The 11,723-nt window shown below is 53.7% G+C and overlaps 1 protein-coding gene across 1 annotated transcript; it reads right to left on the reverse strand.

Annotated features, from left to right (window-relative positions):
* Positions 1 to 2,905: 2,905 nt before the first annotated feature.
* B0H18DRAFT_1066737 (uncharacterized protein) lies at positions 2,906 to 4,386 on the reverse strand. The gene is made up of 3 exons (XM_048031181.1): positions 4,006 to 4,386; positions 3,645 to 3,931; positions 2,906 to 3,569 (listed from the first exon to the last, which is right to left on the reverse strand). The coding sequence occupies exons 1-3, from the start codon at positions 4,136 to 4,138 to the stop codon at positions 3,348 to 3,350; spliced, it is 642 nt and encodes a 213-aa protein (XP_047884687.1). The 5' UTR covers positions 4,139 to 4,386; the 3' UTR covers positions 2,906 to 3,347.
* Between the last annotated feature and the right edge of the window lie 7,337 nt (positions 4,387 to 11,723).

Here is an 11,723-nt window from a genome sequence, read left to right on the forward strand (position 1 = left end):
AATCTAAGCGCTACGATGGTCCGATATCGACTGCAAGGCACGCGGAGCCACCTAGACATCACTGATAAGAAGCCTTGGTAGGCTGCCAAGCGCCCCCGGCGTGGCAGCCTAGCAAGGCTGCAAACCCTTCTAAACGCCATCTGCCAGTTTCTGGGCAGTTTCCCCTCGCCCTTTTCCTCTATAAGGTAACAATCCCTTCTGCCCCTTCGCGCACGCCCAAGTTCCTCCGGCGGCCCACGTGCTGCGTGGCTGAGGGCGCTCCCCGATCAAGGATCTCGTATCCCGATCCCCCGCGTCGCGCCCGATGTTCGGTAAGCCGCTGCCGCCCCCGCTGAGCTCGCCGCCACCGCGTACGCGCCCACAGCGTTGCGCTCGCCGTCGCCGTCGACGACAACGACGGGCTCCGCGAGGGTGTCGAGTCCACACCGACTCGGATGCTGCCGAGTGGTGCGTTCCCGAGCCTCGCGGGCACTCCCACGGCTGTTGATGGGGAGATTCCCACGCATGCTCGCCGCCGCGCCTGGCGCTGTGCTCGCTGTCGATGACGACGAGCTCGAGTATCTCGCTCCCCTCTTTGTTTCTTGCCACAATTTCTTGAGCCATGTATCTAGTAGTGATATTCAAAGTGTATATAGGCTTATAAAGTGTATACAATGTGTTGTTACCTCGGAATAGTATGACTATCTCCCCAGTAATGCCTACCTAGTACCCATCAATAGAGCGGTCAGAAGTGAGCATAATATGCTCTCATAAACTCTAGATAACTGGTATGATTATCCACAAGCAATACATAGTGTTTGATGAAGGATTACTGGCCCCAAAATGCGAAACTTCGCCATAAGGGGGCATGCATAACATTACAACCTCTCCACTGTAGCTCATGAAAGCTCTACCAGTATGTTGCAAGCACATTCATGTACTGTTTTATGTATACTCACAGTATCAGGACTAGTATATGTGCCTCAATGTTATGAGGATGTTCACATGTACAAAAAGCATATCCATTCATTTGGAGCCTCTACATGCATCCAGACATTATGACAACTTCTCAGAATCTACATTGGCATCATATCTGTATGGAATTACACTTACAATAAGTTTCTGAGATGAGATGACAAGGGCATTCATTCAATTAGCTATAGGTGGCTACAGGAAGGAGAAGAACTTATCACGTCATACCCTGTGGTTGGATTGTCTCCAAACTTGGTATACAGTATGTATTGTATATCTCAATGCTATATGTGAGGTCTCTTTGGGATTGGACAAGCAGGAAGTCGTGTAGAGCGAGACGAACATCATCTCGGGCAGTTCGGGGACATGCCCGAAGCGGTGCCCGAGTGAACATCGCTCGAGTGCATTGCACACTTAACGAGTGTACGGGCGCTTTCACGCCACTACGACCACTTCTGCATACAGACCCACCGGCTGTCACCTCATTGACTCAAAACAACTTCGGACAAGTACTAACATTGTTTTACCATTAGTGGGTACTATTTCCGTTTTATCCGACGCCAATCAAGGACGAGGTGCATGATTCCGACTCACTCTTTTTCTCAGCCACTGGGTCAGCCACCAGTGCGAACATCATCGCATCGCATGGTGTGCATACAATCCTGTTATGTTTTTATACCCTAGCATTGTTTGTTAGCACTAATAGATGCCAAAACATTCAAGATCTGTGTATATACATGCATTAGATGCTGTGCAACAGAGCCAGCCATATGTGTGGCATTCCACCTACATTTGACCTCTATCAACCCCAGTTGCTACAGAGACCGTACAACAAGTAGTGAGTAAGCATGCATGCATTCAATGAGTATATTAGTACTGTTTCTTTGAGTACCAGTACATTGGTTGAGATGTTATACATGGCCACTTATGGCGGAGTTTTCACTTACAGGGCAGGATGGCTTGCCTATAGTATTGAGAGACTAGTTATGTATCATAACAGTAGTAACAATGAGTATAAAAGAGCACATTCTTCTCGCTTTTGACCGCTCTATCCATGCATAATGCACAGGCATAACTGGATGTAAATTCATACAATTCCGAGGTAACTACTGATTCTATATACAATAGAGGCCTATATACAGTGTTCAAATTGATACTATATGTATGTAGCACAAAATCGCGACGAGGAACGGACAGGGGAGCGAGATACTCGAGCTCGTCGTCGTCGACAGCGAGCACAGCGCCAGGCGCGGCGGCGAACATGCGTGGGAATCTCCCCATCAACAGCCGTGGGAGTGCCCGCGAGGCTCGGGAACGCACCACTCGGCAGCATCCGAGTCGGTGTGGACTCGACACCCTCGCGGAGCCCGTCGTTGTCGTCGACGGCGACGGCGAGCGCAACGCTGTGGGCGCGTACGCGGTGGCGGCGAGCTCAGCGGGGGCGGCAGCGGCTTACCGAACATCGGGCGCGACGCGGGGGATCGGGATACGAGATCCTTGATCGGGGAGCGCCCTCAGCCACGCAGCACGTGGGCCGCCGGAGGAACTTGGGCGTGCGCGAAGGGGCAGAAGGGATTGTTACCTTATAGAGGAAAAGGGCGAGGGGAAACTGCCCAGAAACTGGCAGATGGCGTTTAGAAGGGTTTGCAGCCTTGCTACAGTCCCGGACAAGCAAAGACGACAATCTTCCCGCGCCACTTTTCCAGCCCGAGCAAACATGCGGAATCGATCGCAAAGTGTATAGAGGACATGCCATAGTATATAGAAAGAGTATTGTACGAGCCGATCCCACAAAAATGTATTTTTTGTGTTTTGACCCCCAAAAATTTGGCGCGACCGAAAAAAAACCGCAGAATTCCCGAGAAAATGCGCAAAGTAATCCTCTCCACGAAAGGAATCCGACGCCGCTATTTGCAAAAAGGTTGCCGCGCAGGTTGCCGCCACAGACGACGATGAACACAGCCGTGCCACCACTCTGTTTCGCAGCATGGCACGCACAGGCCGACCCCCGAAGCGCAAGAAGAATATCAGTGGACTCAGGAATCAATCACAGAAGAGCATCAACACACCGAATGATGCTCTGGCTGGCTGGCAGAGAAGTGAAAGCCCTCGCTCGAACTCGGACTCCGAGTCAGAGGCACTGGATGATGCCTGCTGGCAGCCGCCGACAGATCACGACAGCTTGAAGCTGCTTCCCTCAAGACTGGACCTCGATGCCTCATCAGACAGTGATGCCGAGGAGGAGTCAGACTGGGAGGAGGTTGCAGACGAAGAATTCCTTGAAGAAATGTTGAGACTTGGAGAGAAGGAAGGGGATGATGCTCGGGATGAAGACTGGGTTCCGGAAAGGCAGCGTCGTCGTCGGAAGGTGGCGAAATGCGGCACAGACCTGCCAGTCAGGCCAAAAGGTGTGCTCTGCAATGATCTGTAAATTCCATACTGTCATTGGTACTCATCGAGATGGATAGAATACAAGAAGGGCCCGGATGTCGGGAGCAAGTCAAAGCGCAGCCAACAACGCTACCGACGCCTGCTTTCCGACCAGACATCGCTCCTTGCGCATGGCTTTGAGGCGCGTCCGCGACCACGAGGCATCTGGACAGTATCTGACTCGGACACTTCGAGTCCAGTGGCCGTGCAAGGGTCACGTTCGCACCCAATCGATATCGACGCAAGCCGAAACAGAGACTCACCTGGGCGGGGTCCGGGGTCATCCAATGCAGTGCTCGGCGAGCTTCCACAACCTGATGCTCTCGAATTGCCGCCCCGGGCTGACTCGCCATCAGATGAGCTCGTGTTGAGGTCAGGGCCCGGGTCAGGATTGACCTCAGGCTCAGAGGACACCGGATCCGAGTCTGTGAGTCCTGATCAGGGCAAGGATGACTCGGAGGACTCGGAGCGCAGTCTGGCAGAGGATGACTGGGAGGACGAGTTGATGGATGAGATGACTGGGGGTGTCGAAAGTCGATCTTGGACAGACCTGCGAGAACATGTCAAGAAAGAATTGAAGCGGCATCATCGTCGATACACTGTCTCGCAAATCCATCAACTCACCATCCTCCGGAACTTCGCGACCCTCCTGCTGAAGGGGCTCGACCGCATCCCAGCAAGTATCGAGATCGCCCGACAGTGGCATGAGGGGGATGGAACACACTTCGCACGTCGTGTGCGTGCTCTCGCACGCCATTACGAGGCCTTCGAGATGCTTCCATTGGAGAAGAGGGGTGGAAAGAAGAATGCGAAGTGTCACCTGAACGATGAGTCAGTTCAGAAGGCTTCGCGCGACTGGCTCACTGCGCTGCCTTCCGGTGGAGTGACCCCTCTGAAGTTCCAACGCGCCCTCAATGAAACAATCCTTCCCACACTTGGGATTGCCTTGAAGAAGCCGCTTTGTGAGCGGACGGCGAGGCGATGGCTGATCAAGCTTGGATGGCGGCACACATTGCTCAAGAAGGGTGTCTATATGGATGGCCACGAGCGACCGGACGTTGTTCAGTATCGGCAAGATGTCTTTCTGCCAACACTCACCAGCCTCGAGGCCCGGATGACGCACTATGAAGGGCCAGAGCTCGCACTTGTCAAACCACAGTTAGCTGAAGGCGAGGCCGAGATCATTGCACAGTATCACGACGAGACCTGTCTGAGTGTCAATGAATATAAACGGTCGGCCTGGTAAGTTACAATACATAATGAGGATTAAGGATATAGGCTGATGTGATATCTATCATAGGTTGCGACGTGATGAGACGATCTTGCAAAAGAAAGGCCGCGGACGTCTTGTTCACGTCTCAGACTTTATCAATGCAGCATCAGGTCATCTCGTCCTCACTGATGAGGATGGAAGTATCATCGAAGATGCCCGTAAAATAATCTACCCGGGCTCGAATGGTGATCCATGGTGGGACACAGCGCAGCTCATAGAGCAGGTCAAACGAGCGATCAAGATATTCAAGAAAGCACACCCTAACTGCATCGCACTATTCATCTTCGATCAATCTTCGGCTCACGCATCTCTGCCCCCAGATGCTTTACGTGCCTTCGAAATGAACAAGAGTAATGGAGGCAAACAGCGGAAACAGAGGGATACTGTTATTCCCGACACAAACCCAGCTATTGAGATGCGTGGCAAGCCACAGAAGATGACCCTACCGAATGGCACACCAAAAGGCTTGCAGCAGGTTCTGGAAGAGCGCGGCTTCAATGTGAAGGGTTTGCGTGCGAAATGCTCACCTGTATGCCCTTTCGAAAGCCATGGTTGTTGCATGGCTCGGCTTCTCAGTCAACAAGACGACTTTGTCAATCAGATTTCAATGCTCGAGACGGTGATCACGGATGCTGGGCATAAGTGCCTATTTCTCCCGAAATTTCATTGTGAGCTTAACCCGATTGAAATGGTTCGTTGCTCCATTGTTTCTGTATAGATGCTTTGCTCACTCGCAGACAGTATTGGGGCTGGTGCAAGTACCGTTACCGGCAAGTGGTGAAAAAGGATTTCAACCATGCGAAGACCGTCGCGCTCGAGGTCTTGAACGCATGCCCAACAGATGTTCTCCGTCGCTTCATCAACAAGTCGTGGAGATTCATTGATGCGTACCGACAGGGCCTTACAGGGAAAGCGGCGGCGTGGGCTGTTCGGAAGCAGAGATCGCATCGCAAAGTCTCGCGAACTGCGATGCTGCACATCGAGGCTGTGTTGAACAAGTAGCCACAGTATTGCTAACAATATAATACATGGGTTTTGTTCGCTGAGCGATCATTCGTACCGAAGCGCCCGCCTCAGCTTGCGATGAAAGGGTCGAAATTTTTGGCGCGACCAAAACATCGTGGGAAAATTCTCGGAGGTCGTTTTTTGGGGGTTTTCGGCCCCTCCGAGTTCGATCCTGCACTCAGAATCTTGCCAAAAAGTCGCGTTCAAGTGCTACGCGAATTGTCGCCTTTGCTTGTCCGGGACTGTAGGCTGCCACGCCGGGGGCGCTTGGCAGCCTACCAAGGCGTCTTATCAGTGATGTCTAGGTGCGCGGAGCGCCTATCCCGACTTTTCACCCATATCTGTCTGCACAACCATCTTCTCCCCCCGTCACGTCCCCGCCACACCCCTCACGTCCAAATCCGGCCGTCCACACGCGCCTCCTGTCATCCGCGCCACAACCCTGCCTAATCCGGTCCGTCTCCTGAAATGGCACCGATGGCGACCGCCCGCCACGTCTTCCTTCCTGCGCGTCCTGCGCCGCACCCCGTTCCTCCTCGCCACGTCGTCCGCACCCCGTCCACCAGCAGGCCCGAGCAACCGCATCCCCGTTCTCGTCAGCCACCACACGTCGCGCACGTCTCCCGTCGCCCTCCCCACACCCACATATGCCACTCTCCCTGCCGCTCACGCCGTCTTCGACCGTCCACTCCCTCCCATACCTGGCGTCTCTTCGTTCGCCTTCCCGTCAGTCTCACGTCCTCGCGCCCCGCCCGCCAGCAGCACGATGCGCGACTGCACCCCCGTCTCACACACTCCGCCGTCTCGTCAGATTCGGACCACACACCGCTACCTCGCGCAGGTCTCCCGTCGCCCTCCGCGCGCCGTCCGCGAGCCACGGTGCGCCGCGGCGACGCGTACGCGTACACGTGACTACACGACCGTCCACGGGCGCCTTTTCGCGCCCGCCCTCCCGCCACGCGTGCCCATCCCGCAGTCCCGCGTTCAACACCCCCGTCTCGTCTGTGCACACGCATGCCCTCGCGCGAGAGGCCGCGCTTGGCCGTTTTGAATGATGGCGACGCGCGTAGGGACTGGCAGCGCGCATAGGGACGTGTGGGCACTGGCGGCGCGCGTACGTGCGCGCCCTCTCGCATCGTCATAGCCTGCCACCGACGCCTTGTCGCCCACCTTGTCGCCCGCCACCCGCCACCCCACCCGCGACTCGCCACGCCACGCCACGCCACACCGCCGCTCTCTTCTCTCACTGCAAAATCCTGAAGTCCCTGGATCGAAACCAGGAGTTGCTAGATACTGTAACGGATAGTTTTTCCCATTGCCCTTCCTGCGCACGGACCTTCCAGATGCGGGTAACAAAGTCTCAAGGTGAGCGAGCACAATGTTGTCTCTCCTTTTTTCCAAATCCTCCTGATAAGCTGATATTCCCGGCTAAGGCTGATGCTCATTCAACTTTGCAACGGGCAGAGAGATAATTGAGCAACTGGTACTCATGGCCGTGGCTGAAGCGCCCTCCGTGGACTTGACAACGGATTACTTGCTGTATAATAGCCTATCCTCAATTCATATCCTATCGAGTGCTGAAAACCCCGAAGTCCAATGCTGAACTGTAGAAGTCATCCTCTTTAGAATTTGAGGGGCACAGATGGGAGATGTCGATTTCAAGTTGGCATGCGTGTATACCATTTGGACACCATACAGTATATCACGGGCCTCGAATTTATGCTAACACCATACATTTAGAACGTATCCTCTGAAGAAGGCCGTGAGAGGTATGTACAACATCGACACAGGCCTCGCTGACTTCAAGTACTCGGGGAGGGCGAGTAGGGCCCGGAACGCCGGGCCGCTCCACGTTGGGAAGTAGCTTAAGTAATCTGGACCTACGTGCCACTGCCACCAACTCCGAGTCGCAAGTCCGCCATCTACACGTATACGTATGTCAATTCTCGGGTGCTCCCCATGCATAGTACACAGAGAATCTACGTCCATCCACGTATAAATGCTTGATTTCTCGGCATGACCAAGGTATCGATGGCTTGTTTGATTGCTCGCCATCCAGACTACATTCAGACCTTAAGCACCCATTATCTTGCTGACGTCTGGCCACTACTCGCTACGTTCAAAGAAACCTCGTCCATCTATGGCGGTATCTTGGATTGATAGCAGATGCGGACCCTCGTTGGAGATCACGAGTTGTGAGCATGTCCCCTCCCTATATGCACTCTTTCCTATACTGTCCCATATGCTTTCTCAGGCTCACAGTGATGATAGCCGGATATACCAGCACGGTGTCTTGTCCCAGCGCAGCATATCACACGATCCCTTCGCTGACCGTGGGCGATAGCTCGGTCTGGAGTTGTGATTGGATGCAATATCACCTGCAGGCGCATCGAACGAGTGCGAATCAAGCACACCTGAAGAAGCACCGTCACGGTCTGCTGTCATCGCACCTACATATTTCACCCGACGCATCCTATATGGACACCTTCTTAGCTTCCTGCAAATTCACATGATATCAAGACACTTCCCGTGGACGTCCTCGTTTCTGCTCTAGGTCGAAGAGAAGCCTTATGGGAGAATGCTTCGTGGTTGACGTCTGACGTAAATTACTCGCTTTGAGTCCCCACCAGGTGTCTCGATGGCGTCTCTCTCAAACGACTGCTTTAAAACCCTCAGTTTCACTGCCGTAGATCCACATATCTCACCTGAGGTTAACGGAAACCACCATGTCCGTCTTTTCTCCAGTGGAAGCTGACATTATCATAGCCGGAGGTAAGACCGTGTCCATCATCGTGCTCGCCATGGACCTGACGGCCCTCCTAAATCAGGTGGTACGACTGGTTGTGTTATTGCGGGTCGCCTTGCCGCAGCCGACCCGTCTCTGCGCATCCTCATCCTAGAGGCTGGCCCGCCTACCCTCGAGGATTTGGCGCATGTACAACCAGCTCGCTACCTCAGTCATCTTCTACCGGGGAGCACGACGGTCAAGTTCAACGTGGGCAAGGAAAGCGCCGATCTCGGTGGACGTGCACCCATCGTACCCTGTGGACAGTGCCTCGGAGGAGGGTCCAGTGTCAACTGTGAGTATCCTACAACGTGGCCAATCCGATGTTGACCATTGCCATCTTCGGTGGTAGTCACCATGTACACACGCCCATCCCCGTCTGACTACGATGACTGGGAGACAATGTACGGAAACGAGGGATGGAGCTCCCGCGAGCTTATCCCTCTTCTACAGAAGGTCAGACAACCTCTCAGCAAAGACCTCATGCTTTAAATACGCGGCCTATAGATGGAGACCTACCAAGTAGCGCCAGACAAGCCAACGCACGGATACGATGGTCCGCTGCAGATCTCCTACGGCGGCGTCTTCACCAGCGCGGGCAAACAATTTCTCGAGGTCGCCGCGCAGTATGACAAGAGCAGAGGAACCACGGACGATCCCAGTGACATGATTGGAATCAATGCGTATGGTGTGAGTGTAATCAAATGTACTTTGTGAACTTGGCCCTCACGCACGGTCATATGTAGCGGTGGCAAAAGTACGTCACACATAACGTCTCGTTTAGACGCCATGTCTGATAAATTCCTCGTAGGTATATTGACAAAGAGAAGGGACGCCGCTCCGACGTACCGCACAACTACATCTACAACCGTCAGCTGGACAACCTGGAGATCTTGACTGGCTATCATGTGAAACGAGTAATATTCGAGTGCGCCCTCATATATACCATCTATCCCGTCCAACTCACACGTGGTTCAATCTTCACAGAGGTGAACGAGCCGCCGGCGTGGAATTTCTGCCAAATGCACGCTTCCGCCCGGAGGAAGAGCAAGCACCGCGGGTCGCCAGAGCTCGCAAGCTGGTCGTTCTATCTTCAGGCACGTTTGGATCGCCTGCCATACTTGAGCGCTCAGGCGTCGGCGATCGTCGTCGGCTGCAGCCGCTGGGGATCGACGTTGTCGTCGATCTTCCTGGCGTCGGAGAGAACTTCCAAGGTGATGTAGTTCTCGAGATCGGCACGATCTGGTATCTGATTGGTCTGATGGGCTCGCCCGTTCGTATAGACCACAATGTGATCTTCGCGCCGTATCTTGTAGACGATGACGCAGAGACGCTTGACGGAATCGTCCGCAACGACAAAGAGGAGATCGAAAGTACGTCACTACACACCACAACGAAGGTATGCTTCATCACTGACTAGCATCCGGGGATCCCTAGAATGGTCCGCTCAGTGGCTCAAGGATGGCTCTGGTCTCATGGCTCATAAGTAAGTTCCTATCCATCATAGCAACGTCGCCCCTTTGCTAATGGGAAGCAGCGGTATCGACGCCGGCATCAAATTGCGGCCTTCTGTAGAAGATCTTGAGGTCATCGGCCCCGAGTTCACCGAGCAGTGGCAGCAAATATTTGCGGACGCCCCAGACAAGCCCGTCATGTGGGTGGGCACCCTCAGCATGTAAGCGTCCTGATCCCGCTTCCGCTGAGCCGAGACCCTTTGTCGCCCTGCTCACTGTTCATAGGTTTGTTGGAGATCCGTCTAGTGTCCCAGCGAGAAAATATTCCAGTTTAACCTACTTCCTGGATTACCCGGAGTCCGTCGGACACGTGCACATCACCTCTGCTGAGGATGTGAATGCACCGCAAGACTTCGACCCCAAGTACATGAGCAAGTTAGTCTATCCCGACACCCAGTAAATAACCGATGACTACAACAGTGCACTGACGATCGTCTCAGGCCTTCCGACATTGCGCTAATGCGCTGGGGCTACAAGTTCGGGCGAGAAATTGCGCGCAGGATGCCTTCATATCGCGGCGAATACGTCCCCGCTCATCCTGCGTTTTCGGAGGGTAGCCAGGCGGCGTGCAGTGGCGACGCCAAACCTGCATCCATAGCGCAGGCAAACATCCAATACACGAAAGAAGATGATGGAGCGATAGATGATTATACGCGGAACGTCGTGGCGACAGCATGGCATAATGTATGTCCACTCAGTCATTGCCGCTTGTTCTTCGATTAGAGAACTAAATCCGAATCTGTCGCTGTCTCTTAGCTGGGGACATGCGCCATGAAACCACGCGAACAGGACGGTGTCGTAGACTCTTCTCTGAACGTGTACGGAGTGTTGGGGCTCAAAGTCGCCGGTCAGTCGAACGGTGTTCGCTGCTCAGACGTTGAAGTGAACTAACCTCTTGCACGTCGAAGACTTGTCCATTGCACCGTCCAACGTTTCATCTGTAAGTTTCCCCTAAACTTTGAGCTCGTCCGGAGGCCTGACAAGCACTCGTTTGTTTCAGAATACTTACTCCACTGCCGTGGTCATCGGAGAGAAGGCAGTAACAATTATCATGAAGGAGCTAGTCATGAAACGCCGAGGCTAGCGTCGATGACCGTTGTCGTGAAAAGCTTTTGTGCCAACAAGACGTTGCCCAATGTCCTCTGAATCTATCATACCATACAAGCTCGGTCGGCGAAGATGCATCATGTTTACTTGACGCCTTCATATACCAAACTGTTCGACTATCAATGAATTACTAGCATCAGACAAGTGCCATCAGACTGAGCGGTATGGCCAGTCAAGCGTTCGTTCACAAATCACCGTAGTGTTTTGGAGAATGAATGATTTATCGTAGGCGTAACAAAGGATAGTGTACAGTACATGCGGTTAGAAAACAGTCATCGCACCCGGCGTCATCGGCAACGCTTCGATCGTATCGAGTTCGTTGCCCTGCTTCTCTATGTCACCTCCCTTCGTCATCGACAGTGGTGTCTCCTCGATGGAACCAAGAGAACCCAACTTCTTCGATAATTCCGACGCGATGTTGAAGACCTTGCTGACCTGTCCGTTTCGGCGCTTGGAGGGCACCACAAGGGACGCAGGGTGATACCCCAAACTACCAAGGTTGTCGGTAGAATCGGATGGCGTACGCACGGGGTCGTAAGATACAGCGGTGGCTGTCGTGGCATCCGATGCCTTTCTGTAGTCGCCAAACGGAGGTGGTGGCATGTCGGCCGGATCCTGCTCTTCGGCTGGCTCGATGACGATGGATGGCGAGGCAGCG

The sequence above is a fragment of the Fomitopsis serialis genome (assembly GCF_022376445.1).
Source record: "Fomitopsis serialis strain Sig1Antser10 chromosome Unknown B0H18scaffold_405, whole genome shotgun sequence".
Classification (NCBI taxonomy): domain Eukaryota; kingdom Fungi; phylum Basidiomycota; class Agaricomycetes; order Polyporales; family Fomitopsidaceae; genus Fomitopsis; species Fomitopsis serialis.

Coding starts and splice junctions, on each gene's coding strand:
- B0H18DRAFT_1066737 (XM_048031181.1), bottom strand. CDS start 4,138: ATGGCGTGCGAGAGCACGCACACGACGTGCGAAGTGTGTTCCATCCCC. Junction 3,932..4,005: donor TCGCGAAGTTCCGGAGGATG/GTGAGTTGATGG, acceptor ATGTTCTCGCAG/GTCTGTCCAAGATCGACTTT. Junction 3,570..3,644: donor TGACCCCGGACCCCGCCCAG/GTGAGTCTCTGT, acceptor CTGGACTCGAAG/TGTCCGAGTCAGATACTGTC.